This window comes from Herpailurus yagouaroundi, unplaced genomic scaffold (assembly GCF_014898765.1).
Source record: "Herpailurus yagouaroundi ecotype Mexico unplaced genomic scaffold, PumYag 141, whole genome shotgun sequence".
NCBI classification, from domain to species: domain Eukaryota; kingdom Metazoa; phylum Chordata; class Mammalia; order Carnivora; family Felidae; genus Herpailurus; species Herpailurus yagouaroundi.
The window spans coordinates 54,482,655-54,508,925 of record NW_024412396.1 but is presented as its reverse complement, the minus strand read 5'-3'; the positions used below and the strand labels follow the sequence as shown (position 1 = coordinate 54,508,925).

The 26,271-nt window shown below is 34.7% G+C and overlaps 1 protein-coding gene across 5 annotated transcripts in view; it reads left to right on the top strand.

The window, feature by feature from the left end:
* CEP128 (centrosomal protein 128) overlaps positions 1 to 26,271 on the top strand; it is a 398,532-nt gene that overhangs the window by 63,356 nt on the left and 308,905 nt on the right. For all 5 annotated transcript variants that reach the window (XM_040477908.1, XM_040477910.1, XM_040477907.1 and 2 more), the window contains 3 exons: positions 16,090 to 16,176; positions 18,743 to 18,817; positions 20,695 to 20,827. In XM_040477908.1, coding sequence (XP_040333842.1) covers positions 16,090 to 16,176; positions 18,743 to 18,817; positions 20,695 to 20,827 — 295 coding nt within the window. The remainder of the gene's footprint in view (positions 1 to 16,089; positions 16,177 to 18,742; positions 18,818 to 20,694; positions 20,828 to 26,271) is intronic.

Below are 26,271 nucleotides of genomic sequence, written 5' to 3'. Positions count from 1 at the left end.
GTGGTTTTGGATTAAACAATGCAGTGGAAGCTGGAAAGGATTAATTTAGGCTGATACGTTTTCCTACTCCCAAGTTAAGTGGCTTAGGCTGTACTGGAAAGGTCATGTTTAAGGAGAGGAAACACTTTGCTTTTTGTTCAATATTAAAAAACACTTTTGCAAATACCTGTACTGTACGATCATAGTAATTGATATATTTTGTTTCTGGCTGTGGTGAGAAAATGAAAGTATAGGTGAGTAAGGAGGCCTGATTTTAGCCACTGTGCTCTTCTGCCTCCTTAAAATGTATAATTCAATCTTGGTGAATATTATGACATTTAAAAATTGTTAAGAGATTAGGAGTATTCATTAAAAATTCCAGGATGTCAGAGATTTCTAGGTATAATGTCATATTACAGCGAGGCAATATGTAGTTTTGGTTAAAACCTGCTTCTTTTTAGTGATCTAATGAGGTCCTTAGAACTTTATTCCCATTTAATGAAAAACACAGTATTAATCATTGGAAATAGTTTGAGAACGGCCCTCTCCTCTTCTTGGTTAGAGGTCTTAAGAAGGAATTGTTCACTTTTTAATGTGTATGTGTGTTTTTCCCCCTCCTGGTCTAAGCATGTGAGCTGTGGACACTCTGGAATCTACTCCCTTTATTAAGTGTCAGCTACTAATGTGCTACTGATGTCACATGAATGTCAGTTTTTCTTAACCAGTATGCAAACAATAAAATATTTGTTTAATGTTTATCATATTACAAACTCTTAGTAAGCTAACTTTGATTAGTTAAATATAGTGGAGTGGGGTTGGCATGGTGAGTGTTAGGGTCACAAATGAGGTCTTTAGAAGTAAGCTCAAGTCAAAGCTTTTTCTTTTTTGCAGGCCCCAAAATAACATAAGATCCTAGATAAAATTTCTAACTCTTGGCTATGGCATCTTGGGAATTCCTGACTTGTTTTTTGTTTTGTTTTTTTTTTTTTTTTCCTAGCTGTTTCTTGTAAATTGATTGTTATTTCTCCATCTTCATTTGAATTACTTAAAACAAAATACATGAGACAAATGCTGGGTGCATATTTGTAAATGCTTCTCAGATCATTTCGTAGAATATTAAAGTGCTAGCTCTCCCACTTACCCCACCAGTAATATTCCATGCTTGCTGATGATCTTGGGGGAATCAGGTGCCTCAAGGTTTAAAGGTGCTTTGTGGAGAAGCCTGTGGGGGAAGGTAAAGGATGGAATCTTAATTGAAGATGGTGAAGATTAGTGGGGAATTGTTAGTGTAAGATGGGAGTCCAGCTCAGTGGTTTTTCAGTCTGTCTGTCTATGGGAAACCAGATTATGTGAGCCTCATCAGTAACATTAAAGTCATGTACAGAAAAATTAAAGTGACTGATAGATTTTTTTTCAATATTTTTCTTCATCTTTTGGCATTCGTACCAATTGTGAAAAACTAATGAAGAAATAGCTGTTTGTTCCTTCCCAGAAATGTCATTGTGGCTCCAGAGATGCTGAGTAATATGGATACTTCACCTAAGAAAAGCCTTGGGTACAGTTTATAAATGTATTTAGTTTGGACTCATTAAGGGAGAAGCTTCTAAGGAAGCCAAGAATGTTTTCTTAATGTCCTTTTAATAGCTTTAGCATCTCCCTTGAGGCTTCTGTGTCAATTCAGAGGAGAACCTAGTCAGGCAAATGTTCTAACGTGCCCCTCATTAACCCTTTCCTTTCAAGGCCCCCCTACTCCGGTTTGGAGCCACAGGGGCCTTTCTGAGGCTGGTTGATTTTGAACTCCCCTTCACTTATCTTTCTAGGGCTGAATTGCATAACTTTTGCATGGCACTTTATCCTCTCATGTTGGCATAGTCTGTGCCCCCACATTTTCACATGTTTATTTCTTAGTACACACTTCCCTTACCCCATTAATGTTATTAGATGCCTTTTATATAAATGTCGGTTAAATCATCCTGACTTTGACCATCCCAGTAGCCTTCTTGGGCTTTGAGAAAGACCAGTAGAATTTACAAGCAAACAGGAATGTAAAATACAAGTTCCGTGGAAAGCTCAGAAGATGTACTGTATTTTCCCAGTCCCTGGGACATGAGTTCTAGAATGCAGTCCTTTTCAGGCCCAGGTGCCCGGGGAGGGGCGCTCGCATGTGGTAAGCAGAGAATAACACAGTAAGGGTGACATTTGGGGCCTTCAGACTGCCAAGGGCCTGAGAGCACTGAGTATCACAAAAGCACAACTACACGTGTACTATTCTGTAGGAAAATGTGTGTAGCTGGGGGAAATTCAAAAATTCTTGCTCTAGTGTGTATTCTTTATGGAGTGGAGCTGTTTGTGTGGGATAAATCTGAGCCTTATTTTAAGCCATGGTTTTTATTCCATAAACCCAGATCCCATCAACTATTTTTCTCCTTTTACAGACATGGCTTTTTTCTCCTCACTATTCAGCTTCTAGTGATATATTTCACATGAGGTTTTTTTGTCTCAGGTCATTACTAATTACTATTCCTATTCCTATTTTTATTAAATATTAAACATTTATTAACATATTTATTAAATATTTTATTAGTATTTTGTATAAATATGTTATCAAATATGGAAAGTAACCACATTTAATAAATGTATAACTGATGTGATCATATCATAAATGCTCATGCATTCTTTTTAATGTAGCTTTATTTATTTGTTTGGCTCATTCCCCTATCTCTTATGTGTTCTCTCGTTATCAACCATTAATCCTACTCACTAAGAAAAAGGAACCAGTGTAAACATGTGGAAGAGATCCCTTTATATTTTCCCTAATTATTGCTCTTAATTGTCCTAGACAGACATCTGTGGACCATATTACACCTTTGCATGTATAGGATTTTTTGTATATTTTATCTTGATAAAATGGGATCACATTATATATATGTATATTCTGCATTTTGCTTTTTCCTCCCACCAATACTTCCTGGAAATTCCTTGAACTAGCTGATGTGGTTCAAACTTAATCTTTTATTACCACGGTTGGATTTTTATCATAATAGAGGTTATAAGATTATTTTTTCAGAAGGTTCCAACCTTTTACATTTCTGTTCATGAAATGGTTGAGAATGGCCCTTTTCTCTCCATTCTCTTTAATATTTGCCAGGCTCCTGGGTATAAAGCATTAACTCATTTTTATGTTTATTTGCATTTCCCTATTAGTGAACTTGAACATCTTTTCACATATTTGTCGGCAGTTTGCATTTGTGCCCGTACAGATAGCTTGCTTATCACTGCTCATTTGGAAATACTGGATTGCTTGTGTTTTCCCTCAGGAGTTTTACTTTTTTAATGACAGGAGGAAGGAATCTGTGTTGTTTTTTATGTGACTAATGACTTGCCTCAACATCATTTTTGAATAATTTGTTCTTTTCCCTCTGATTTTAATGCTACTTCTGTTATATATCTAGTTCCCCATGGTGTCTGTGGTTCTATATACTTTTGTACTGATCTGTTTGTCTATCCCCGAACTGATAGCATTTTGTCTTCATTATTATAGCTTTCATTATATCTTGGTAAATGATAATGAAAATCTCTTGTCATGTTCCATGAAAAATACTTCTGGCATTTTGATTGTAATTGCACTGAATATATAGATTAATTTGGAGAGGTATTTTCTAATGTTCTTCAGTAATGTTTTATAATTTTATAGAAAGGTCTTATACATTTTTGTTAGAGTTATTCCCAGGTATCTTAGGGTTTTCCTTTCTATTGTGAATGGAATATTTTCTTTTATTACATCTCTGATTGGTTATTTAGAATATGTAGGAGTACAGTTGGTTTTATATGTGGCTTTTGTATGCAACGCTTTTGCTTAATGATCTTATTTTCTAATTTGTTAGCAACCTTCATGTATTACTATCATGTACTATATTTTGTGTAGATAATCATATATAAAATGAAAGGCAGTTTAGTTTCTAACTTTATTCATTTTTTTTGTCATTGTTTTATTGCACTGGCTAGAAACTCAAGTGCAATATTGAATAGAAACAAAGATAGCAAGAATTTTTGCTTTGTTCCTAGTTTTATAGGAATGCTTCCAAAGTGTTAAAGTGTTTCATATTGTTTGCTTCTGTTTTATTTTTTTTCAGTGCTGTCCTTTATCAGATTAAGAACATTGCCTTCTATTCATAGGTTTTCAAGAAGTTTTTTGTTTGTTTCTTAAAAATCATAATGTGTTGTGGAATTTATTAAATACTCTTGCTGCTTGCTGTATTTCTCTTTTGATATTGAAATGTGAATGTTACCAATGAATTTTGACCCCTCCTAGCACTTGTTTATTTGGTCAAAATGTGTTGATTCTTATACATTGCTGAGTTAATTTGCTAGCGTTTTCTTAGGATTTTTATCTTTATGTTTATGATTGAGGGCTTATAATTTTCTTTGTACTTGTCTTCTTGGATTTGGAAGCAAGGTTACATTAACCTCATAAAATGAATTTGGTAGATTCCTTCTTTTTCTATTTCCTGGCTCTGTTTAAGAGAGAGATTGTCTATTTCTTGAATGTTTGTTAAAACTCACCCATAAAACCATTTATACCTGTTATTTTTTTGGTTGCCTGAGGTTTTCAATTTCTTCCTTTCTTTCTATTTCTTCCTTTCCCTTTCTTCCTTTTTCTTTCTTTCTTTCTTTCTTTCTTGGTTTATATATATAGCCTTTTTACTTGTTAAGTCAGTTTGGTAATTCATGATTTTATATGTTATCCATTTTGTCTGTATTTTGAAATTAATTTTAAAAAGCAATCATAGGGGGCACCTGGGTGGCTCAGTCGGTTAAGTGTCTAACCTTCGTTTTGGCTCAGGTCATGAGTTTGAGCACTGAGTTGGGCTGTATACTGACTGTGGAGCCTGCTGGAGATTCTCTCTCTCTCTCTCTCTCTCTCTCTCTCTCTCTCTCACTCTCACTCTCACTCTCACTCTGCCCCTCCCCAGCTCCCACATGGACTCTCTTTCTCTCTCTCAAAATAAATAAACTTAAAAAAAAAAAGCAATCATAGCTCTGATTTATTATTTTTAAATCTTTCTCTGAAGCTGTTACTCTTTTGCTTTAGTGTTATTTAGTTATTCCTTTTTCCTTTTTCATTATTAGTCTTGCTAGATATTATGATTATTAGTTTTCATTTTGACTAGCTTTATTACTCCATCACTTCTGTTTTAACTCTATTACTTTTTTCAAACTTTTTTGTTCAATTTTTTAGGATAATTGTTTCATTTTTTAGACTTGCAAGTTAGAAACATTAGTTGATCTGGTTTTCAAAATTAATACTGAAAATTCAAGAAATTACCATATGTTTTGATATGCTGTTCTTTTTTTGTGTTTGTTTTTGATGGCTGGTTTAGTCAGTTTACACTTATTAATTGATGCATTTGGAAATTTTTTTAAATCATTTTATGTTTTTTTAAAAATATTTCTTTCCTTTCCTTTCCTTTCCTTTCCCTTCCTTTCCCTCCCCCTTCTTTTTTGTTTGGTACTGGATTGAAATGTATATTCATTCTAATACTTCTGGCTCTAAAGCTGTAGATTATATTTCTATTTTTTAGATGGTTATTCTCAAATTTTAAACATTACATCTATAACTACAAATTATTCTAAGAAATCTGTGCTCTAAGCATAGTGATGTCCTCTCAGTGTCTTATCAGAACATTTTTCTTCTGACCCTCAGCAAACTTCTCTCTCCTTATCCTTGAGGTTTCATCGTTGTCTCCTCGTCAGGAGGCTCTGTTCCCTCCTTCCCTCTCTTTTCTAAAAAAGCTCTTTTCTGCCCCAGTTTTTTTCTTTTTTATCAAATTACTTGAGCTTTTCATAGCACTTAAAAACCGCCTGTAGTTGTATATTTGTTTACTTATATTATAGTATGTCTCCACCACTAAAACGGGAACTCTGTTAGCAGGAACTTTGTCCATCACGCCTGTTTTCTGGGGCATGTAGTGCTGTGTGTTTCCCACAGCAGTCATTCCGTGAGTACTTGTTGAAGGGGTGACCATTGTTTTCACACAGGAGTGACCGTTTAGCTCTATGCAGCACACTTGGTTAAAAAAACTTTTTTTTTTCCTTTCAGGTTTTTCTACGTTGTATTTTCCCACTGCTCTTATTTCTGCAGAGAACAAAGTAAATGCTAACAGATTTTAACTTCTTTGAAGTTGAATATATAATAGTCTAAGTGATTTAACTGGAATCTCACAAACATTCTTCAAGAATTCAGACCATCACAATTAAATCCTCACTTAGAGTATGTTGATATGGTGGTTTACTGTTTTTCAAATTGTGTTGAGAACTTAGGACAGCTAGGTTACTGGTTTCTTTATGTAAAACCGACAAAATTAGAAAAAAAAAATTAGACTAGAACTGCTCAGATACATGAATTCTGAAATTAAGACTTTAAAATATTAGTTACAGATTTCTGAAACAGTGTTGATTTGGCTGTGTGGATATGAATGAACTGATTCTTCATGGAGTTGTTCCCATTTGGGGTCACTACCAGAGGCTGATTGGCTTTGATTTGGGAACATAGCAAATAATGGACAGAAAAGAGATACATTATTTTTCTTTTTAATTTTCAGAACTTTTGAAAGTTCTTTCAATATAGGTTTTTCACATAATTTACACTAAATGTTTCAAATGTAGATGATAAAAGTCTTAGGAGGATACTCAAAAATAGGAAATTACTACATGTTTTTGACCACTAGTCGTCAGTATTGAACCATCAATTGTGACCAAGCAGGCATCCTTCGTTAAAGTTGCTAAACTTTCTTGGAAAATGATTATAATACATGTATCTCTACTATTAGGACTCCCTGAAAGTATACTTGGCACAGACAGTACAACTGAAAAATAATGTAATTATTTAACTTTTGTTATTTGAAAATTTACATTTGAAACAGTGTTGCTTTTTACTGTTGAAAAATAAAATATGACGCATTGAGTATTATATATTAAGACATCTGTTATATTTACCACTAAAACTATCATTTCTATGCCTTTTGTTGGAGTTTCTTTCATGCTTCCCATTTAGGGTTACAGTTTTTCCCTCTCTCACTCCGTCCCTATGTGGAAAAAGTCTTTTTACTTCTAGTAAAACAATGAGAGACTGTAATTTGATATGAGAGTTATTCCACTGGAATCCTGTATTCTCGTGCCCTTTTCCATGGTTCATGTATCTAATATATATAGAAATGTGCCAAAGATGCACTTTCTCTAAATTTTTATCTTCTATAGGTCCAAACTTTCTCCTAATTATTGTTTTCGTTTCCTTAATAATCACTGCCTTTGCAATCTGTTGTCTACCCAACCTAGTTACAGTCATTTTCCACTGGTGTTCTAATGCTGTTTGATCTTTCCTCTGTGTAATCTTGTTTGTTTGTGTTTCTTTACCTGGCAGAAAAGCATTTTTTGTAGCTCTATTATGACTCATTGCATTCCTAGTTAATTTACATTTGTATTGAGTACTCATGATCCTTTTTTCTTTTTGTAAATACTGAAGCTGTGATATTCATTATTTATTGCCCAAGAAATGGGAATCTGCTTAGAGTTTCCCAATATATCTTTGTCCATCTTATGGCCAAGTTAGAACAGTATTTACACCTCTAACTTTATTATGTAGTCATTTGATGGGCCTTGTATGGCAGTGAGGAAAAGTTGTGTGATTTCATATTTTTATCTGAGCTTGAGATCCTGAAGCATTGTTATCCACTGTCAGTCTTGGATGGGAATCCTGTTAGAGGAGTGCTATGATTCAGAGCCACAAAGACTTGGGCAGACGTGGGTTGCTGGAGCTCCATTTCCTGTTCTTTCCTCTCCTGACCTGGGAACTTGTACAGAAGGTGCTAAATTACATCTTTTTGTGTGATTTGTCCTAGTAAGTAGCTCCTATGATTGATTTCTTCTTACAAAGATGGATACTCATCTTGACAACAAAAACAATTTTAATTTTATATTTAAAAATTTTTATGTGGTTCTTTTCTGTCCCTTCCTTTGCCATTTCTCTCATCTTTCGCATCCAGTCCATCATTAAATTCTGTCTAATTTAAATTCTATTTTAAAAAGTACATTCTGAATTGGTAACTGCTCATCTCCTCTACTACTATACTTTCACCTATCCTCTTGTCTCTGTTTTCTCCTGCTTGGGCTGGTGTAGAAGTCCCCTTGTTTCCATTCTTAGCTTCTTACAGTCTTTTCCCCACAGAATCAGATAGTGCCATGTCATTCTCTCTGAACCCTTCAATGGTTTGTTTATCATCCTCAGAATGAAATGTGAAGTCCTCAACCTACAGGACCCCTCTGATAGGGTTTCTACATGCCCCCTCACCCTAATTCTCTGTCATTCTTCGTGTCCACTGTAGGCCAACGACACTGTTGCTTTTCCACAGCCAGGCACCCTCCTGCTCTTGGACATTTGCACTTTCCATTTCCATAGCCAGGAATTTTCAACTCTGAAAGCAGTTGTGTTGTTTACCCTTATGTCATTCAGAGCCCTACTTCAGCAAGGCCTTATTAACTATCCTAGATAAAATACCCTTTCCTCACTCTTGAGGCCCTTATGTTGTCGTACTTTTTCTTGATAGCACTTTTCATTACCTATCATCTGTCTGTCCTCTGAGCAAAATGCAGGCACAGTTTTGATCATTGCTGTATCTATAGTTCCTAGCAGTGGCTGACATGGAATAAGGCCCCAAAAAAGTGTTTCTTAAAGAAAGGAATGAATAAATGTTGTCTACTATGTAGTCAGAATTGTATATAGTAAAATATTCATCAGCACATACCTTCATGTACTTAACTATATACCAGGTACTGTGCTGGGGACTAGGGATTTCATGGTACTTACAATGCTGTCTTCACTTTTAAGGGCTCCCATTTTAGCTGAGAAAGAAACGTTAACATCTAATTCACTGAGGGTGTTATTTAAGCTTTGAAATGGGCTTCAGAGTGCTCAGAGGGGAAATAATTCCCTGTTCTTGATCCTTTGGGAAAATTTGGGTGGAAGAAGTGGCATTTTTGCTGAGACTTTGTGTTTTCAGATCACTGTAGGCATTTCTTTTATGAGTGTGATTCTGCCCCATTGCTTATTGCTACATGATAAGCACTTTACCAATCTGTGGCTGAAATTCTTATTTAAATTCTGACTCACTATAGTTTTGATTTCAAAATTGTTCTCTCTCATTTTGTGACATGTTAATTATTTTCTTCTCTCTTTTATGTTTGTTACCTGTGGATTACTAATGTTTTTGCAAGGATAAAGTAAACACTTTTTTGTAAGGTTGTGAAAGAACCATTAATGTTACCATGCTGTTAAAAAGGAAATAGATGGAAAAGAATGATGGTCTATTATGGGATTTGTCTTTCAAAGCTGGTTGAACACTATTTGGCACAGCTTGAAATGTGCAAGTCCAAGATATATCATGTTCTCCAGTTTTCTTCCTTAGTCTTTTTCTTGATTTACCTCTTTGCCTCCTGCACCCCTCCCTGCTGATTTAACCTATAAGTCTGTTTTATTAGGCTTTGATCATTTCACATGACACTAAAACACTTTTAACATCTTTTCTGTGGAAAATATCTTTTCCCCCAAAACTCCTTGTAGACGAGAAGCTGGAAGAGATCTTTTATGTTGTCTCTTTCAACCTTGTACTCACTCACTACTTGAATTTCTATTAACAGAGTAAACTTCCCATGGATATTATAGACAGCTTGCACAAGCCATATTCCCTTTCTGTTATTGGGAAATACTGATAGTGATAGCTGGTCAGATTAAAGAATATTCCAGATTTGATGATATATTTCAGAAGCCTACTATTTAACGTTGATACCACAAAAGTTGATAGGGTAGAAATATTTTCTACATCATAAGAGAAGTAATATGTCAACTGTTAACATGCCAGCAAAGGCCTTTGGATTCCTTTGAAGGATGCAGTTTTATGAGATGATGTATAGATATAAGTTGTCCTGAAATTCTTAAAGTCTCATTTCTGTATAATTAACACTTATGTCATCTATTCTTAGGCCTTTTACTTTATTAAGAAAATATTACCTAAGACTATTAATTATTAAATGTTTATAATGTGCTTTCTGTCTCCTTTTACCTCTCCGTTTTCAGTGACCTTTCTTCCAAATCCTCCAATGTAGATAACACATTTTCTTATTATTCACATGTCCTTGAACGAGGTGTATTCTTCCATATATTTTCCTGGACTGATCAATTTGCTTGTAGCTTCCTCATTTCTACTCTCATTGAAGTTAGCCCTCTTGTGATTTTTTTGATCCTCTTTTTTTCTTTTTTCTTTCTCCCCCCCCCCCCCCCCCCCCCATCATTTGCCCTCTAGGTTCTTAAAGAGCCGTTTCTTATTTTCTCCAAAATGGCCATTATGGTCTCTGGCTCATTTCTTTTTTAAGTTTTTAAAATTTATTTTTGAGAGAGAGAAGGAGAGTACAACTGGAGGAGAGGCATGGAAGGATAGGTGAGACACAGAATCCAAAGTAGGCTCCAACCTGAGCTGTCAGCGCAGAGCTGGATTCATGGCTGAACCCATAAACTGTGAGATCATGACCTGAGCTGATGTCTGCTGAGCCCCCCAGACACCCTCCTTTCTTTATTTCACCTGTTATTTAAGCATATGTATAGATGTTCTTGTAAAGCACCTCACATTCTGTTTGGAAATAGTTGCGGTTTGCATTATAAATAAATACTCTTATTGCTGCTGTGAGTTACATTTAAGTCTGACGCATTTTATGTTCATACCATATATGACTACATCTTAAAATATTGTTTAATCACATTTATTTTGCTATGTGTACTTATTTGTTGTTGTCAATATTGTCATCATAAACTGTAACAAATAAGGCTAGCATGGATCTGTGCGAGTCCCTCTGTAGCACCATATGCAAATAGACATTTAATGCCGCTAATGCTATGATGATGAAAAATATCTGTGCTTTTGTTGACTGAACAGCTGCCTGACAATAGACTGAGATTTTCTGAGTGCAGGACTTGTTTAATTTCTACTTTGTGCTTTTCTTGAGGAGTGTAATGTTTCTATCTACATTTTCAGTGAATCTATCCTAGACCATCTGTTTATAAAGCCCTTTTCCATCATTATCAATTAATATTTATTGGGCAGCTACTGAGTGCATAGTGATATTGTGTAAACAGAGACCACTCTGCTACAGATAGACTTATTCATTGACTTGGTACTGTTTTATTTTGATTAGAAAATGGTAAAAAAAAAAAAAAATCCAGAAGCATAAAATAACATCCTCTAACTGTAAACAGTGAAAGATGTTGTATATTTACAGGGCATTCTGCTCAAATACAAATAAAACTTGAGAGATTTTAAATTAAATTTTTATAATTATCTGTGATCTTCTGTTTGTCAACAATTCTAACTCAGTGGTCCTGTAATTAGAAAGTCAAATGAAGTGTCGTATCGCTCTGGGATTTCTAATAAAACTGTGAGTCTCTTTTTTGAGAGGAAACTACTCAGATAAAAACAGACCCTCCACTAAGAGCTTTTGCTTTTGGATTTTGAAGGAAATCCTGGAAAGTGCACTTGTTGGGCTCACATTTAACTTTACTTGCAAGATTTTTATTAAGTAAAAGATTGCATAAAAATAAACTCCATTCCAGTAAAAGCAATGGCATTTTAAGGAATAATACTCATTATCATTGTTGCTTTTGTATTAAAGAAGGCAAAAGACCTGTATGTCTTTTCAGCATACCAACTTTGTAAGCAGTGATTAAGATTTTGTTTTGCGTATTGGCAAATTTAATATATAAAGAATGAAATCTTGACAGTAGTCAGTAGGGGTTTTACTTTAGAGTTATTTTTATAGTCATTGTAGTGGATCTTGCTGATTCATCCAGGATCTCTGGCCTAGTTATTCTTCTATGTGGCCTTTGGCTAAGGTTTAGGGTAAAGACTATGACCATGGAACAGAGCAAAGGGAATTGGCTCTCATGGTGATTGAACCCATGACCTTGGTTGGCTTTGTGGGCACAGGGTGCCCCAGCCAGTCATAGACTCCATAAATACGGACATAGTAGAAACAGTAAGTTTCCTTTATAGGTCAGCAATAAGTGTCTATCTGTCCTTCCACGATAATTTATATAAAAGTTCTTTGGATTCCTGAAAAAATAAACACCTTAGCATAAGAAGACAAAAAAAAAAAAAAAAAAAGAAGAAGAAGAAAAGACATCTGGGCCATTCTCAAACAGAAGCTTTGAGTTTTATGTTTCAAAACCTCAGGTATCTTTAAAGAATGTCATTAAGGATTACAATTACCATCAGAAATAATACCAATGTACTTAACTACTGATAGATCTTACTTAACTACATGATACTTGATATTACTCTGCCTTTTGAAAAACAGGAATGGTTGCATCTTGTGACTCCATGCACTATGTGCTTACCACTTCCATCTGGAAAATACACATAATTGAACTGGAACAAGTTTTTAGAATTTCCCCCTTACTTTGATATCCTGGAAATCTGTATGGTGTTATAATAGTAATGATTACAGTTGGATTCTCTTTGGACTTTATCATGTAATTTCTACTTTAACTTATTAAACTTATTTTTTTTTTCTTTTTTGTAGTGGTAGATGTTGGTATAGAACTTTTGTTCCTTGGTTATGGCTGAAAAATAAATTTCTTTGAACAATTTAAGTAAAATCTATCTGGCTATTTTTAAGTTAGATATTGGTTCAGGGATTTAGAATATGAATGCATTGTTTTCTGCCTTAAAAAGAAAGTTAATTTTTTTTGTTTTGCTTGGTTTTTGTTGGCACAGATAATCCCCAACTGGATGAACTTAAAGGCTAAAATTTTCCATGACTTGAGCTAGTTCTCATGTGGGAGGAATCTCTAACTTGATTTAGGAAAAAACAAAATTTAGAAATTCACAGAACTTGACAGAAATAAAAGCTCTGTTAATTTAAGTGAGTAGTACTAGTTCTGAGCAATAAAATCCTGCTGCATTATGCATATATATTCCTTTTCAAAATATGTATTATTCTATTGATGTTTGATGGTTTTAGAGCTGTGATTTAGGTTTCCAAACAAGAATTTTAGAAATAGACACCAGATCTCCATCTTAAAAAAAAAAAAAAAAAGGAGTTACATGAGTTTATTACAGTATTCTATACATACTAAGTACTTAGTAATTTTTTTTCTTGATTTGAAATATAGCAAATGTTCTTAAAGCTATTTAAAAATTTTAATATACATAAATATAAACAATTTTTTATAGTTCATGTGGTCTTATTTGGCTCACAATAGCATTATATTGTGAAGCTTAAAATATTTGCTGACTTTTATTTTGTACCTACATGAAGAATTTAATTATAAAAAACATAGCCAAACGAGCTATAAAGCAATGAAAAGACATAGAGACACTTTAAAGGCATATTATCAAGTGAAAGAAGCCAGCCTGAAAAGACTACATACTGTATGATCCCAACTATGTGACATTCTGGGAAAGAAAAACCATGGTGACAGTAAAGAGATCAGTGGTTGCCGGAATTTGGGAGGTAAGGGATGAATAGGTAGAGCACAGAGGATTTTTAGGGCAGTGAAAATACACTATAATACTGTAATGATGGATACATGTCATTCTATATTTGTTTAAATCCATAGAGTGTACGGCACCAAAAATGAACCCTAATGTAAATTACGGGTGATTATAATGTGTCAGTGTAGGTTCATTAGTTGTGACGATGCACTACTTTGTTGAAGGAAGTTGATAATGGGGGAAGTTATGCCTGTATGAGGACGCCGGTGTATGTGGGAACTCAGTTTCCCTCTCAATTTTTCTGTGAACCTAACTCTCCCCGCCCCACAAGGAAAAAAAAAAGTCTTTAAAAATATATAGTAAGAGCAACAATTTTCTAATTCTCAGTGACTTGACTTCTTCATTCTTTGTTACTGGGAGGAGAAATCTGACTTGGAAGTTTGTACCTTTTCAGGTGTGATGTTACTGACCTGTTGTTTGATATGAGCACATACTTGTTTTTCTATAGTCTGGTTGGTTTACCAGTGAGTCATCTACATGTTCTTGCCCTTGTGACCAAAGGCATGCACTTGTAGCACTGCTGAATGATGAGGATGAGACCGGATAGTTTATGTTCATCATTTTTTTTTTTTTTTAATTACATTTCAGTGGCCTGTGTGGGAGTTATCATAGGACCTTTATTTCATTCCAGCTTCTTCATTCTTACCCAAGCTGACTGGTCCCTTTACAGTAGACAAAGGGCCTTTAATTCCCTATTTGTTCTTTATTTTTGAGTGTGTTATATTTTAGAGCCTCTTGATAAACATGCCTGTTGTCAAAGTTGTGGGAGCTTTTATGGTCAGATGAGATGTCTACAAACATTTTCCTTTTCTCCTTTCCCTTACTTTTTAAAAGAAAAGGCTGTTCCCCCCCACCCCGATTTTATAAATAACTGAGAATTCAGAATCATCTACCTTCAAAGAACTACAGTAATATAATACTCAATATGTTAGTCTTTTTAATGGAAATAGGTATACTTAAGGAAAAGAAGAAAAATTGTTGTTATTAAAGATTTAAATGTGCCCCAGGGACCAACTATTAAGGCTCAGTGTTGTTGCTGTAAACTTAAACATGTAAAAGACAGTCTGCATCCTGGAGCAGGGTACCTGATAGCTTTATAGCTAAACTGCTTTTAAGGAAGAAATGAGCTTTAAAAAGCAAAATAACATAATAATAGAAATTCATTGGCATGTGATTTTTTTCCTCTTTTTATAACTGCTTTTACTGGGTCAGTTTTAATATAATTCTCAGTTTCTTGATCTAAGTCAATGGGAAGGAAATCTAGTGTCGCCTTATACGCTTAAAAAGGTAGTAAATGAGTTAAAGTTTGTTATTAAGGTTTAAAGAAATATCTTGTATTTTCGATTCAGTTAGTTTTAAAAATCTTTATCTTTGAGCGTTATTTGCGTTTTCAGACTTTTAAAGTGCATTAAAATATATGTATGGGGTCTTAGGAGTTAGATTTTCTTTCTTTGTGTTTCATTGTAAACTATGTAATGTAGAAAATAGATTCAGTAGTCTGGGCTAGAATATTGCACATGTGTTTATTTGTTTACTGACTGATGGTCTAATGTTCAAACTTAATGACATTTCTAGGTGATGTGGTGGAAACGTAGTAATTTGCTTTGGGTTCTCCTTAAGACCTCACTTTTATTCCTCTACTGAAAACAATAGTATTTAAGTTCTCACTGATTAAAATTTTCTAAGACTTCTATATCTGTAGAGTAAAAGGAGAAATAAAAAAGGGGGGTGTTAAATAACATTTTGGGCACCAAGTAGAGCTATAATAGAAAGGTATATTATTTGGAAAAGAGATATCACAAGTTAACTGGTCAGATGTGGAAGGTAGAACGTGAAGAGGAAAGGAAATTTTATTGCATATTCCTAGGTAGCCAAAAGAATTAGAGGTTCTTTTATTCATTTATCTCATATATGGAAATTCAGATTTTTAAAAAGTTGACTTTCAGAATTGTTTTTATGAGGCATAATTCCATGTACTATAAAACACAATTTGTTTAATTAAAGTTCAGCTTATTGATTTCTATTTCTTTCACATCAAGTAAAAGTATTAATATTTATACTAATTATAAGAAATGAAGATTAAATATTTCTTAGCCTAAGCATGAAAATAATTTCTCACATTGCCCTTTAAGGGGAATTAATTCTGGTAACTGATAGATCTTTACAGGGGTGGGAATGTAGGGATGTTGGGTGTGGTTATGAGTTTAAGTTTTTGAAATTGATAACTGGAAGAGAGGCAAACTGCTTCGCATAACCTGGAGAGGGAGATTTAGAAGCCTGTGGGGAAGTTCCAGAAGGTGCAAAGAAAGTAAACAACGAGGGTGGACAAGATGTGAGGGAACAGCTAATAGCCCAAGAGAATCGCGAGAACAGCCAGTGTTTGGTGGCTCTTTGATGAGCATACTCCACTGATCTGTAATAGTCTTCTGTAAATTCCAGATCCTAACAGTGTCTTTCAGTTTTCTATGGATTTTGGACTAATACACATTTTTTTTTTAATCTTTCATTCTAGGCACTGAAGAAACAAGAAGCTAAAGCAGATGAAAATGAGGGAGCCGTGAAAAATAAGCTAAGACAGACTGAAACTGAGAAGAGTCGAGTAAGATTTTGAGAACGTAACGCTGTTTGGAGCCAGTGATATTTGTTGAGTGTCTTAAAAGTTGTCCCTGGGATCATTTGTTAAGACACAGTGAAGCCTTTATGTTCTGATATGGAATCACTTGGTTTGATGGCTCTGCCATTCTCTGTTGCTTGGTCTGGGAAACGCGTACAGGTCATTTGCTACCTTTTCACCTGGCCACTTCCTTTCTAGAGGCGAGTCGAACTTGGAACATGCAAGGAGCTTGACTTTGCTGAAGGGTTAGGAAAAAGACTTGTTGTTTAAAGGATGGGTATTTTGAATATATTCATTTTCATCATAGAAGATAGGCATAGGCGCAACCTACAGGAAGAATCCTCTATTCTCATTAGATATTAAGGACTTTTGACATGTATTCATGTCTGCAAACCTATAGAGCCTAGGGCATTAGAATTAGAAAGGAATTTAGAAGATAGATAACTCTCCTCAGTTTGCAAATGAATAGATTCAAGGGTGAGCCCAATGATAAAATGAAAATTTGCCCCCGATGTAATATTCTTACTCCATATCACTTTTAAAATCTACCATTGCTTCCTTGATTTTTATTCACCAACCTAGTCAAGTTAAATGATGCATCCATGCTGCCTTTCTGGTAAGCGAGTTAGGTCAGGTCATCGTGCTTGCCCTTTGAGGGTCGAGGCTGCCAGAATTATCCAGTGGTCATGACCAGTATGGGCCATGGTAGATTCTGAAGCCTTTTTGACTGAAGTGTGATTCCTTCCCTCTTTATTTCTTCAAAAAAAGAAGACAAGTCAGATAGTATTTTGTGTGGATTCTGTGATTGTATACATACCTTATTTTTTTTTTTTTTTAGAATATGGTATTTTATTGGCCACATGTATAATTTTTTTTTAAACTTGTATAACCAGATTTAAAAATTATTTTGAAATAGTTACAGATTCATAAGGTGTTGCAAGACAGAATGTGCAGAGAGGTAGTAATATGTGCCCTTCACCCAGTTTCCCTCAGTGGTAACATTTTGCATAGTTGTCATTCCATATCAAAACCAAGAAACTGATTTGGTACAGTTCACAGAATTTATTCAGATTTCACCAGCTTTATGTGCGCTTATTTGTGTGTGTAGTTCTGTGCAGTTGTATCTCATGTATAGATTCATGTTGCTGTCACCACAGCAAAGATACAGAAACACAATGCCCCATTATGCTACTCCTTGATAACCATACCTACCACCTGGACCATATTTGAAGGACTAATATATAGAAAGTAGTTTGGTCAAGTGAAATAATAATTTAGGATAACTATCACAAATCTAAGCACTTAATAACACCTTAATATAAATTTGTGGTTTCATAGAACAGCCTTACTGTTACAAAATGCAAACATGTCTAACATATGTATTCTCTGGAATTTTAACAAACATGTGTCCCATCTGTAGGTGTGAAAAAGTAATTTTACTCTTCTCAGTTCTTTGGCTAATTTAATAATTAAGTTGACATAAGACAGGTTAACAGGAGAAAAACAAATTTGATTTTGTATGTATAGAAGCTGCATAAAAATAAGAGCCTCAAAGACAGGCAGTTGAGGCTTATATGCCATGCTGAGCTAAGGAAAGGGGATAGAGGTCTGGGGCTTCAAAGGAGAGGAAAACAATTCATAGGAAGATGAGAAGAGCAAATGTTTGGTAAACAAATGTTTGCCTTGTCTTACAGAGAAGTCTTTCAGGTATAAACAGTTATCTCTGGGAATAGCTCTCTTCCTGGTATAGACTCCCTCTCTAAATTCTTTAATGCAATTAAGGGAGAGGTAAAAGCTTTTCCAGAGTCTGTTGGGTCTTGATTGCCTTCAGCCCCAAAAATCCGTATGCCAAGAGGCCTAATTTGGGGTGGCACATTCCTCTCCCCTTCACATCCTCTTAGATTTTTCAGCTTGTAGGAAGCTAGGCACATTCAGACTTTGTAGGTATTTGCACACTTTCTTTGAATATTTATCTTATGACTATATTAAGGAAATTTTAAGTATCTTATTCTGAGATTAAATATTTTTAAGTTTTAGGAATGTTACAAATATTGGAAATATTAGGAACGTTAGAATATTATGAATACACAAAATCACCATTTAGATGAAATATACTTTAGTCATTGGGTCCTCGAAGTTTTTATTCTAATTCAGTTCATATGACATTAAATGTACTAAAGAAAAAAATAGTGTTTTGGAATTTAGATTACAGTGATTTAGAACTGGAAAGAATCTCAGAGATTGTCTAATACAAAGTCCTTATTTTAGAGATGACAGAAAGGAGACCTAAGGAAAAGAGGGTCATAGTTAATATGCAACTGACTTAGAACTCAGACCCCCTGAGGTCTGGTCTGGTTCACTTTGTTGTTATGCAAATAACATTATTTTCTTGGAAGCATCAATATGTTTTGATAGCAAGATGTTTTCTCCTGTTAGCTGTAAATATCTTCTGAAAACTTTTCCATTTTTCTACTCGTAAACTATGCCTATAATAATTTAGTTATTTTCTGCCCCACTGGACATTTTTCTTTATCCTCTGTTGAAACTCTAGCTTGAACAAGAATTGGAGCTATCTCGAAGGTTATTGAATCAGTCGGAAGGCAGCAGAGAAACACTTCTGCATCAGGTAAATCTATGCAAGCTATGATAATCTGCTTTTAAATTAAATCAGGACTGAGGTCCCTTGGTGGTTCATTCGTTTAAGCATCTGACTCTCGATTTCGGCTCAGGTCATGCTCTCACTGTGATGTCGAGCCCCGTTTTTGTCTCTGCGCTAACAGCAAGGAGCTTGCTCAGATTCTCTCTCTCCTTCTCGCTGCCCCTTTTTCACTCATGCATGCGTGCTTACTCTCTCAAGATAAATAAACATTTAAATAAACTTTAAAAAATAAAGATAAAAATTAAATTAGGATTGAGTCTCCTTTTCTATTCAATGTCTCTGTGAAAGGTAGAAGATCCCACCTAGATCTAGAAGTTTTTTTTTCCGCCCCCTAAGGAATGTATATTAAAACGCATAAGCAAAAGAAGAAATCCTTTCAGGAAGAGTCAGAGAAACCTAGTACAAAGCACTGGCCCAAGTTCCCACTGTGATAGTGAGTGCTGCTCCAATTTAGGATTTACCTCTCCTAGCATAACCAGTGTAAAAATGAGACTGGATGCATGAGATAAAAATTTCCCAGGAGTTTAATTTTATTCAAGGAGGCATTGGGAGAGTGAAGGAAGAAGTAAAATACATTAAACAGACCTTTGCATATTCAAGTTACTTTGCATTATTGTCTTATATTTATGGTTTTCAAGATGCTGCCTGCCCCTTTTAACCAAAGATAAAGCTTAATTTTAAAGCATAGCATTTTGTAGCCCATAAGCCTGTAATGAGAGTTTGGTTCTTCTGCTATTTAAAGTTCAATAACTTGAAGTAGTCATCTTACATTGGATAAGGGCATGTGTGTTTCTAATGGCCTGTCAGTGTTTGGTAGAAACTGCAGTTGTACCTTTTTCTGTTTTGAGGTGTGGCTTGCATAACTCACTACATAGTATGCTAGGTAGGCAGAAATTTCAGGCATCTTCGATGCTCAGGAGTATTACATTTTGACAATTAATGCTAAAAATATATCATAACATCTAATTTGCAAAACCTTTAAAAATGTTCACTGACTTTGTTCTGCAGCCAGTGTTACAGTGGAATTAATGTTGGCAGAGTTCAGGTTTTCTTTTTTTCTAGTTTATATTTGTAGTCATTTACACTCTGATTTTTTTTTTTTTTTTTTTTGGTACTCTGACTTGTGATTTCTGATCTCATCTTTTGAAGTAAGAGATTACCATATTCAGGTTGTCATTGACTTAAACTGAGTCTTTTTGATACTCCTAATTTGCTTAATGGTCACTGGAGACATACCTGCTATGCCTTAGGCAATTTGCTAGTCTTTAGAAATACAGATGAATAACATAGTTCCTGACCTCAATGAGTTTATAGTTTATTCAACAGCATTTATTTCTCACTTATTTTGAACAGTACTTTGATATTATAATATGCTAAATTGTGATCTTTTCACTTGAGTTTACCGGTCAATAGGCCATATTCACATGAAAGAGAAGGAGTAAAAAATATAAAAATGATTATGTAGGTGGTTTGGGTTAATAGTGGTGGAGTGCACTGAGTTCACAATAAGGGATTTTTGGGTTTTTGTGTGTGTGTGTGTGTGTGTGTGTGTGTGTGTGTGTGTGTGTGTGTCAAATTCTTTGTCCCGATAGACACACAGAAGGGGAAAAAGACATTCATTCTCTGTGGAAGTAATAGGAGAAATAAAGAAAAGGAGCGAGAGACTGTTCCACTGTGCTTGGCATAACAAGGAGGTTAACTGGGCTTCCGTTTGTGCTGACAGAAGCCCATGAGAAGTAATTTTTTTCCCTAGAAAAAATAATATACAATAATTTGTGAGTTCATTTATTCTTTTCCTGCACTGAAAACTGATACAAGTTTCATTTTTGACTATACGTGTTTAGGTAGAAGAGCTCCGTACACAACTTTTGAAAGCAGAAGGTGATCGAAAGGGTTTACAGCATCAAGTGTCTCAGATTTCCAAGCAACAATCAAACCATCAAGATGAACAAGGAGATGACTGGAGGTTTAGGAGAGGTACAATTGTGATTTGCAAATGTGTGGGTTGTTTTTGATCTTCCTTAAATACTTACCACTTTCAGAATTGCATTTCTTACATTGCGCTCTTGTCATCTTATTTCTTGATCTACAGGTTTTCAATAAGCTAATCATGATTTAGCATCTAGTTTTTAAAAGCAGACTGTGTTTTTTAGTTTTATGTTTATAGCAATATTAAGCAGAAGATACAGAGATTTTCCCTGTGCCCCCAGCTGCCACACATGCATAGCCTCCCTGCCCTCCCCACCCCGTATCAACTTTCCCCCCCACAATGGAAGTATGTTTGTTATAACTGATACCCCTGCCTTGACACATAATTATCACTTGAAGTCTATAGCTTGCATTAGGATTCACTCTTGGTGTTGTGTATTCTATGAGATTGGACAAAAGTATAAATGACATTTAGGTGCCATTACTATATCCTAGAGTAATGTCACTGTCTTAAAAATCCTTTGTGCTCCACCTATTCATCCCCTTCTCTCCCCAGCACTGGCAACCACAGATCTTTTGACTGTCCCTATAGTTTTGCCTTTTCCAGAATCTGATATAGTTGAATCATACAGCCTTTCAGATTGGCTTCTTTCATTTAGTAATATACCCCAGATTTTCCTCCATGTCCTTTCTTGGCTTGGTAGCACTCTCTCTCACCTTTTGTTTTGTTTTTGTTTTTCTTTTTTTTAAAGCATTGTCTGAATGTACCACAGTTTGTTTATCCGTTCACCTACTGAAGGCCATTGGTTGCTTCCAAGTTGTGGCAATTATGAATAAAGCCACTGTAAACCAAACATCTCTATATAGATTTTTGTATAGACATAGTTTTCATCTACTTTGGGTAAATACCAAAGAATATAATTGCTGGATTGTATGGTAAGAGTGTATTTAGTTTTTTAGAAATCATCTCAACTGTGTTCCAAAGTGGCCGTATCATTTCTTCATTTCCACTGGTAATGAATGACAGTTCCTGTTCTTCCACATTCTTGTCAGTATTTGGAGTTGTCCGTGTTCTGGATTTTGGCTCTTCTCATAGGTTTGTAATGGTAGCTTGTTTTAATTGTATTTTCCTGATAACATATGATGTGAAGCATCTTTTATTACTCATATTTTTCACCTCTATATCTTCCTTGATGAGATTTTTGTTAAGGTCTTTGGCCCAGTTTTTAGGTGGTTGTTTGGCTTCTTGTTGAATTTTAAGAGCCCTCTCTCTTGATTATTTTATATAACAGTCCTTTACCACCATGTCTTTGTGAATAATTTCTCAGTTTTTTCATTCTTTTGACAGTGTCTTTTGCAGAACTGAAATTTTAAATTTTAATGTAGTCCAGCATATTAATTATTTCTTTCATGGAGGATGACTCTGCTCTTGTCTCTGAAAAGTCCTCGTCAAACTCAAGGTCATCCATAATTTCTCCTATCTTCTAAACGTTTTATAATTTTGTGTTTTATGTTTGGATCTGTGATCAGTTTCAAATTCTTAAAAGGTGTAAAGTCTGTGTCTAGATCCTTTTTTTTTTTTTTTTTTTGCATGTGGATGTCCATTTGTTCCAGCACTTTCTGTTGAAAACAACCTTGTCTGCATTGTATTGACTTTACTTCTTTGTCAAAGATCAGTTGACTGTTTTCATGTGGGTCTGCTTCTGGGCTCTGTATTCTGTCCCATTGATCTATTTTTTTTTTGCTACTGCCACAGTGTTTTGATTATTGTAGCTTTATAGTGAGTCTTGAAGTTACATAGTGTTAGTCTTCCAACTTTGTTCTTCTTCAATATTGTATTTGCTGCTCTGGATCTTTTGCCTCTCCATATATCTTTAGGATTAGTTTGTTGTATTTATAAAATAACTTGATGATATTAATTTGGATTATGTTGAATCTATATATTATGTTGGGAAGAACTGCTATTTGGCAATATCGAGTCTTCCTATCCATGAATATGAAATACCTCTCCATATATTTCATTCAACTATGATTTCTTTCATCAGAATTTTTTAGTTTTACTCATACAGATTTTGTTAGATTTATATTTAAGTGTTTCATTTTTTTTTTTTTTTGGATGTGAATGTAAATGGTATTATGTTTTTAATTTTAAATTTCCCTTGTTTGTTGCTGATATTAGCATCCAATTTAATGTCTCCTCTGCTTTATTTTTAAACCCATTTCAGACCTGCTTATCTCATGTGGCTTTCAGCCAGAAAGAACCAGCAAAGCTGGTAGTGGAGTTTCTTCCAAGCTTCTTATTTCCATGCCTAAATGTATGTGTGTGTGTGTGTGTGTGTGTGTATACACTTGTCCTTGTACTTAATTGGAAATACCCCTATGTTTTCACTTTCTTTTATTCCAATTTTAAATATTTACAATTAAAATTAAGATTTTGTCTTTTTTTGTTACCCAGATAACAGTGACAAAAATTAATCATCTGGTAGAAGTGGTCATGAACCATACGACTGGCTTTTTCTTATGTAGATTAGGAATACTTTGTGTTCGAGAAACGTTAGAATACCTTTTTAGTGGTGGTGTTGATTTAGGTTGTGGAATTTAATGAGTCTGGATGTATTTCTTTTTGGAAGTTCACTTGTAACAGAAATGGTAATATTGAAATTTTATAATGGTTTCTAATAGACTAGTCCAGATTGTTCAGCTGTAAATTATTTCAGTAATGAGGCTTCTTACTCAAATGTCCATATTATTGGAGAAACTCTTGTAAGCATTTGGTCTACTATCAAATTCAGGGAAGATAAATATTTGCCCAGATTCCCCACACATAACTCAGTATGTTGCCTAAGTTAGAATTTCCACATTGCCAGAAAATCTTCACTAGATGGCAAATTCTGACATACCTATCCTAACATAATTGCATGCCATTAAGCTCCCTTAAGTTTCATGTGATGTTATAATTGAAATATATTTTGACATCAAATATTTTAAAATTTATTTTTAAAAGTAAACTCCTAAGGTTTTCGATTATTCATCACATTTTCATAAGGATGTACACAGGAACTCTTATTTTGTTTGGAAAAAGACTCTGTGGAACATGTTATATGTTTCCTTGCCTTATAAAAATATAGTTATTTTTGGTATAAGTCTTTGAGGAGTAAAAGAATCTCCCATTTTCTTAACTGTTTATCAGGTTTAAAAAAAATCTGTAAGTTCTCTCATCAGTATAATAGACTTCTTCACCTTCTCTTAACAGTTCTAGAGTTTTCATCTTTATAGAATTCTTGTATTACTTTAAAAAATTCTGCATAAGAAATCACTCATTGTCTTTTATCCAGATAGCCAAGTCTAAAATACAAAGAACATCCAAATTATTCCTTCTCTTCTCCATCTTCTTTGTCCCTATTTATAGATCCTGATATTTCTTGAATTTGGCCCATCTTGTTCTTTATTCCTACTACCCCAGTTTTGGCATGCTTCGTCTCATTTGTATTACCCTCTTAATAACTTGTTCTAGTTCTCTGTAACCTGTCTTCTATACTTCTGCTACTAAAGGGATGCTTTCTAGGCCACAAACCACTCATGTTACTCTTGCTTAAAACCTCTTGTCCTAAGTTATTGACCTTTTACTGCGTACAAGGCACTTTGCTACCCATTGTACATTGTCTCCTCTATGAGAAGGGTACTAGTCTTTTTTCCGTTTTAATGATTAAAAAAAAAAAAAAAAAAGAATGACGAAGAAAGAGATTGAGTACCTTGCCTAAGGTTTTATTGGTGGGAAGTGACAGACCCAAATCTTTTTCTCCCCAAACTTGAGTTTGTAAAACTGCTCTTCTGTAGTGACCCATTATGTCTGTAGCAAGTGATTTCAAAGTGTAGCATATGAGACAGTCTTCTGGGTTTGGGAGGAGAGTGTTTATAGCACTACTTATATTTTATACCTTATGTTTTAAGTATTTCAATTTTGCTAAATGTTTCATTATGTATGTGTGCCTAGCTATACATATCCATACCAATTTATATGTGTCTAGATTATGAAATTTATCAAATTATTAGGTCTCACATTAAACATATATGTTACATGAAATATGTATTACGGTAGTGCCTGGGTGGCTCTGTTGGATGAGCATCTGACTCTTGATTTTGACACAGATCATGGTCTCACAGTTCATGAGGTTGAGCCCCACATTGGACCCATGCAGTGCAGAGACTTCTTGGGATTCTCTCTCTCTGCACCTTTCCTGCTCGCTGTGCACTTGCTCTCTCAAAATAATAAATAAACTAGGGGCGCCTGGGTGGCGCAGTCGGTTAAGCATCCGACTTCAGCCAGGTCACCATCTCGTGGTCTGGGAGTTCGAGCCCCGCGTCAGGCTCTGGGCTGATGGCTCGGAGCCTGGAGCCTGTTTCCGATTCTGTGTCTCCCTCTCTCTCTGCCCCTCCCCCGTTCATGCTCTGTCTCTCTCTGTCCCAAAAATAAATAAACGTTGAAAAAATAATAAACTAAAAAAATATAAAGTATATATTATATATATGTATTTACACGTGTATTCATATATATTAATATCTCTATATTTTATATACTATATATTCCTGTTACTTTATCTATATACACTAACATATATCCTGAAATGCATGTCTATATATAGACAGACACTCTGGAGATATGTGTTATATATACACACATATACATATCTAAACATAAAATTTAAAATATATATTTATAAAATTGATAAAGACATTTACACATAAACAAATATTGCATATTTTCACATTGGAAACCGAGCAGGGGTGGACAAAGTATGGCCCAAGGGGCAAATCCAGACTTTTGTAAATAAACTTCCTTGGAATATAGCTATTCCCATTCATTTATTCACTGTCTAGGTTACTTTTGCAATACAATGGCAGAGTTGAGTAGTTGTGACAGAGATCATAAGGCTAAAATATTTACTATTTGACCCTGTACAGAAAATGTTTGTGAACTCCTGGTCTATGGGATAATTTCTAAGCTCCCTAGCAATGTATAAACACCCTGCTGACTCTCGCCCTTCCCTTGCTCATAGGTGGTAGCTATGTGGAAGTACGGTTTGCAGCCACCTCAATATTAAATCCATTATCGTACCTCTGTGCTTTATGGTGCTTCCTTTCCCTGAGTTATCACCCTAGCTCCCTTGCTTGGTGAAATTCTGTATTCATTCTTTAATTCCAACTTAGTTTCCAATTCTTCCTACTCCAGTTTTTCAACAAGATAGAGTTAATCACTTTATGTAAAACCTTGGTTTGTGAACATAATTCATTCCAGAAACATGCTTGTAATTCAAAGCACTTGTATATCAATGTGAATTTCCCCATAAGGAATATTGGAAACTCAGATAATTTGTTCCACAACCCAAAAATATTCATATAATAATGATTACAATACTGTAATATAATACAAAATAACACAGAAAATACAGAATATAAAGAAAAATAACTTAACCTGCATTTACCTTTGAAAA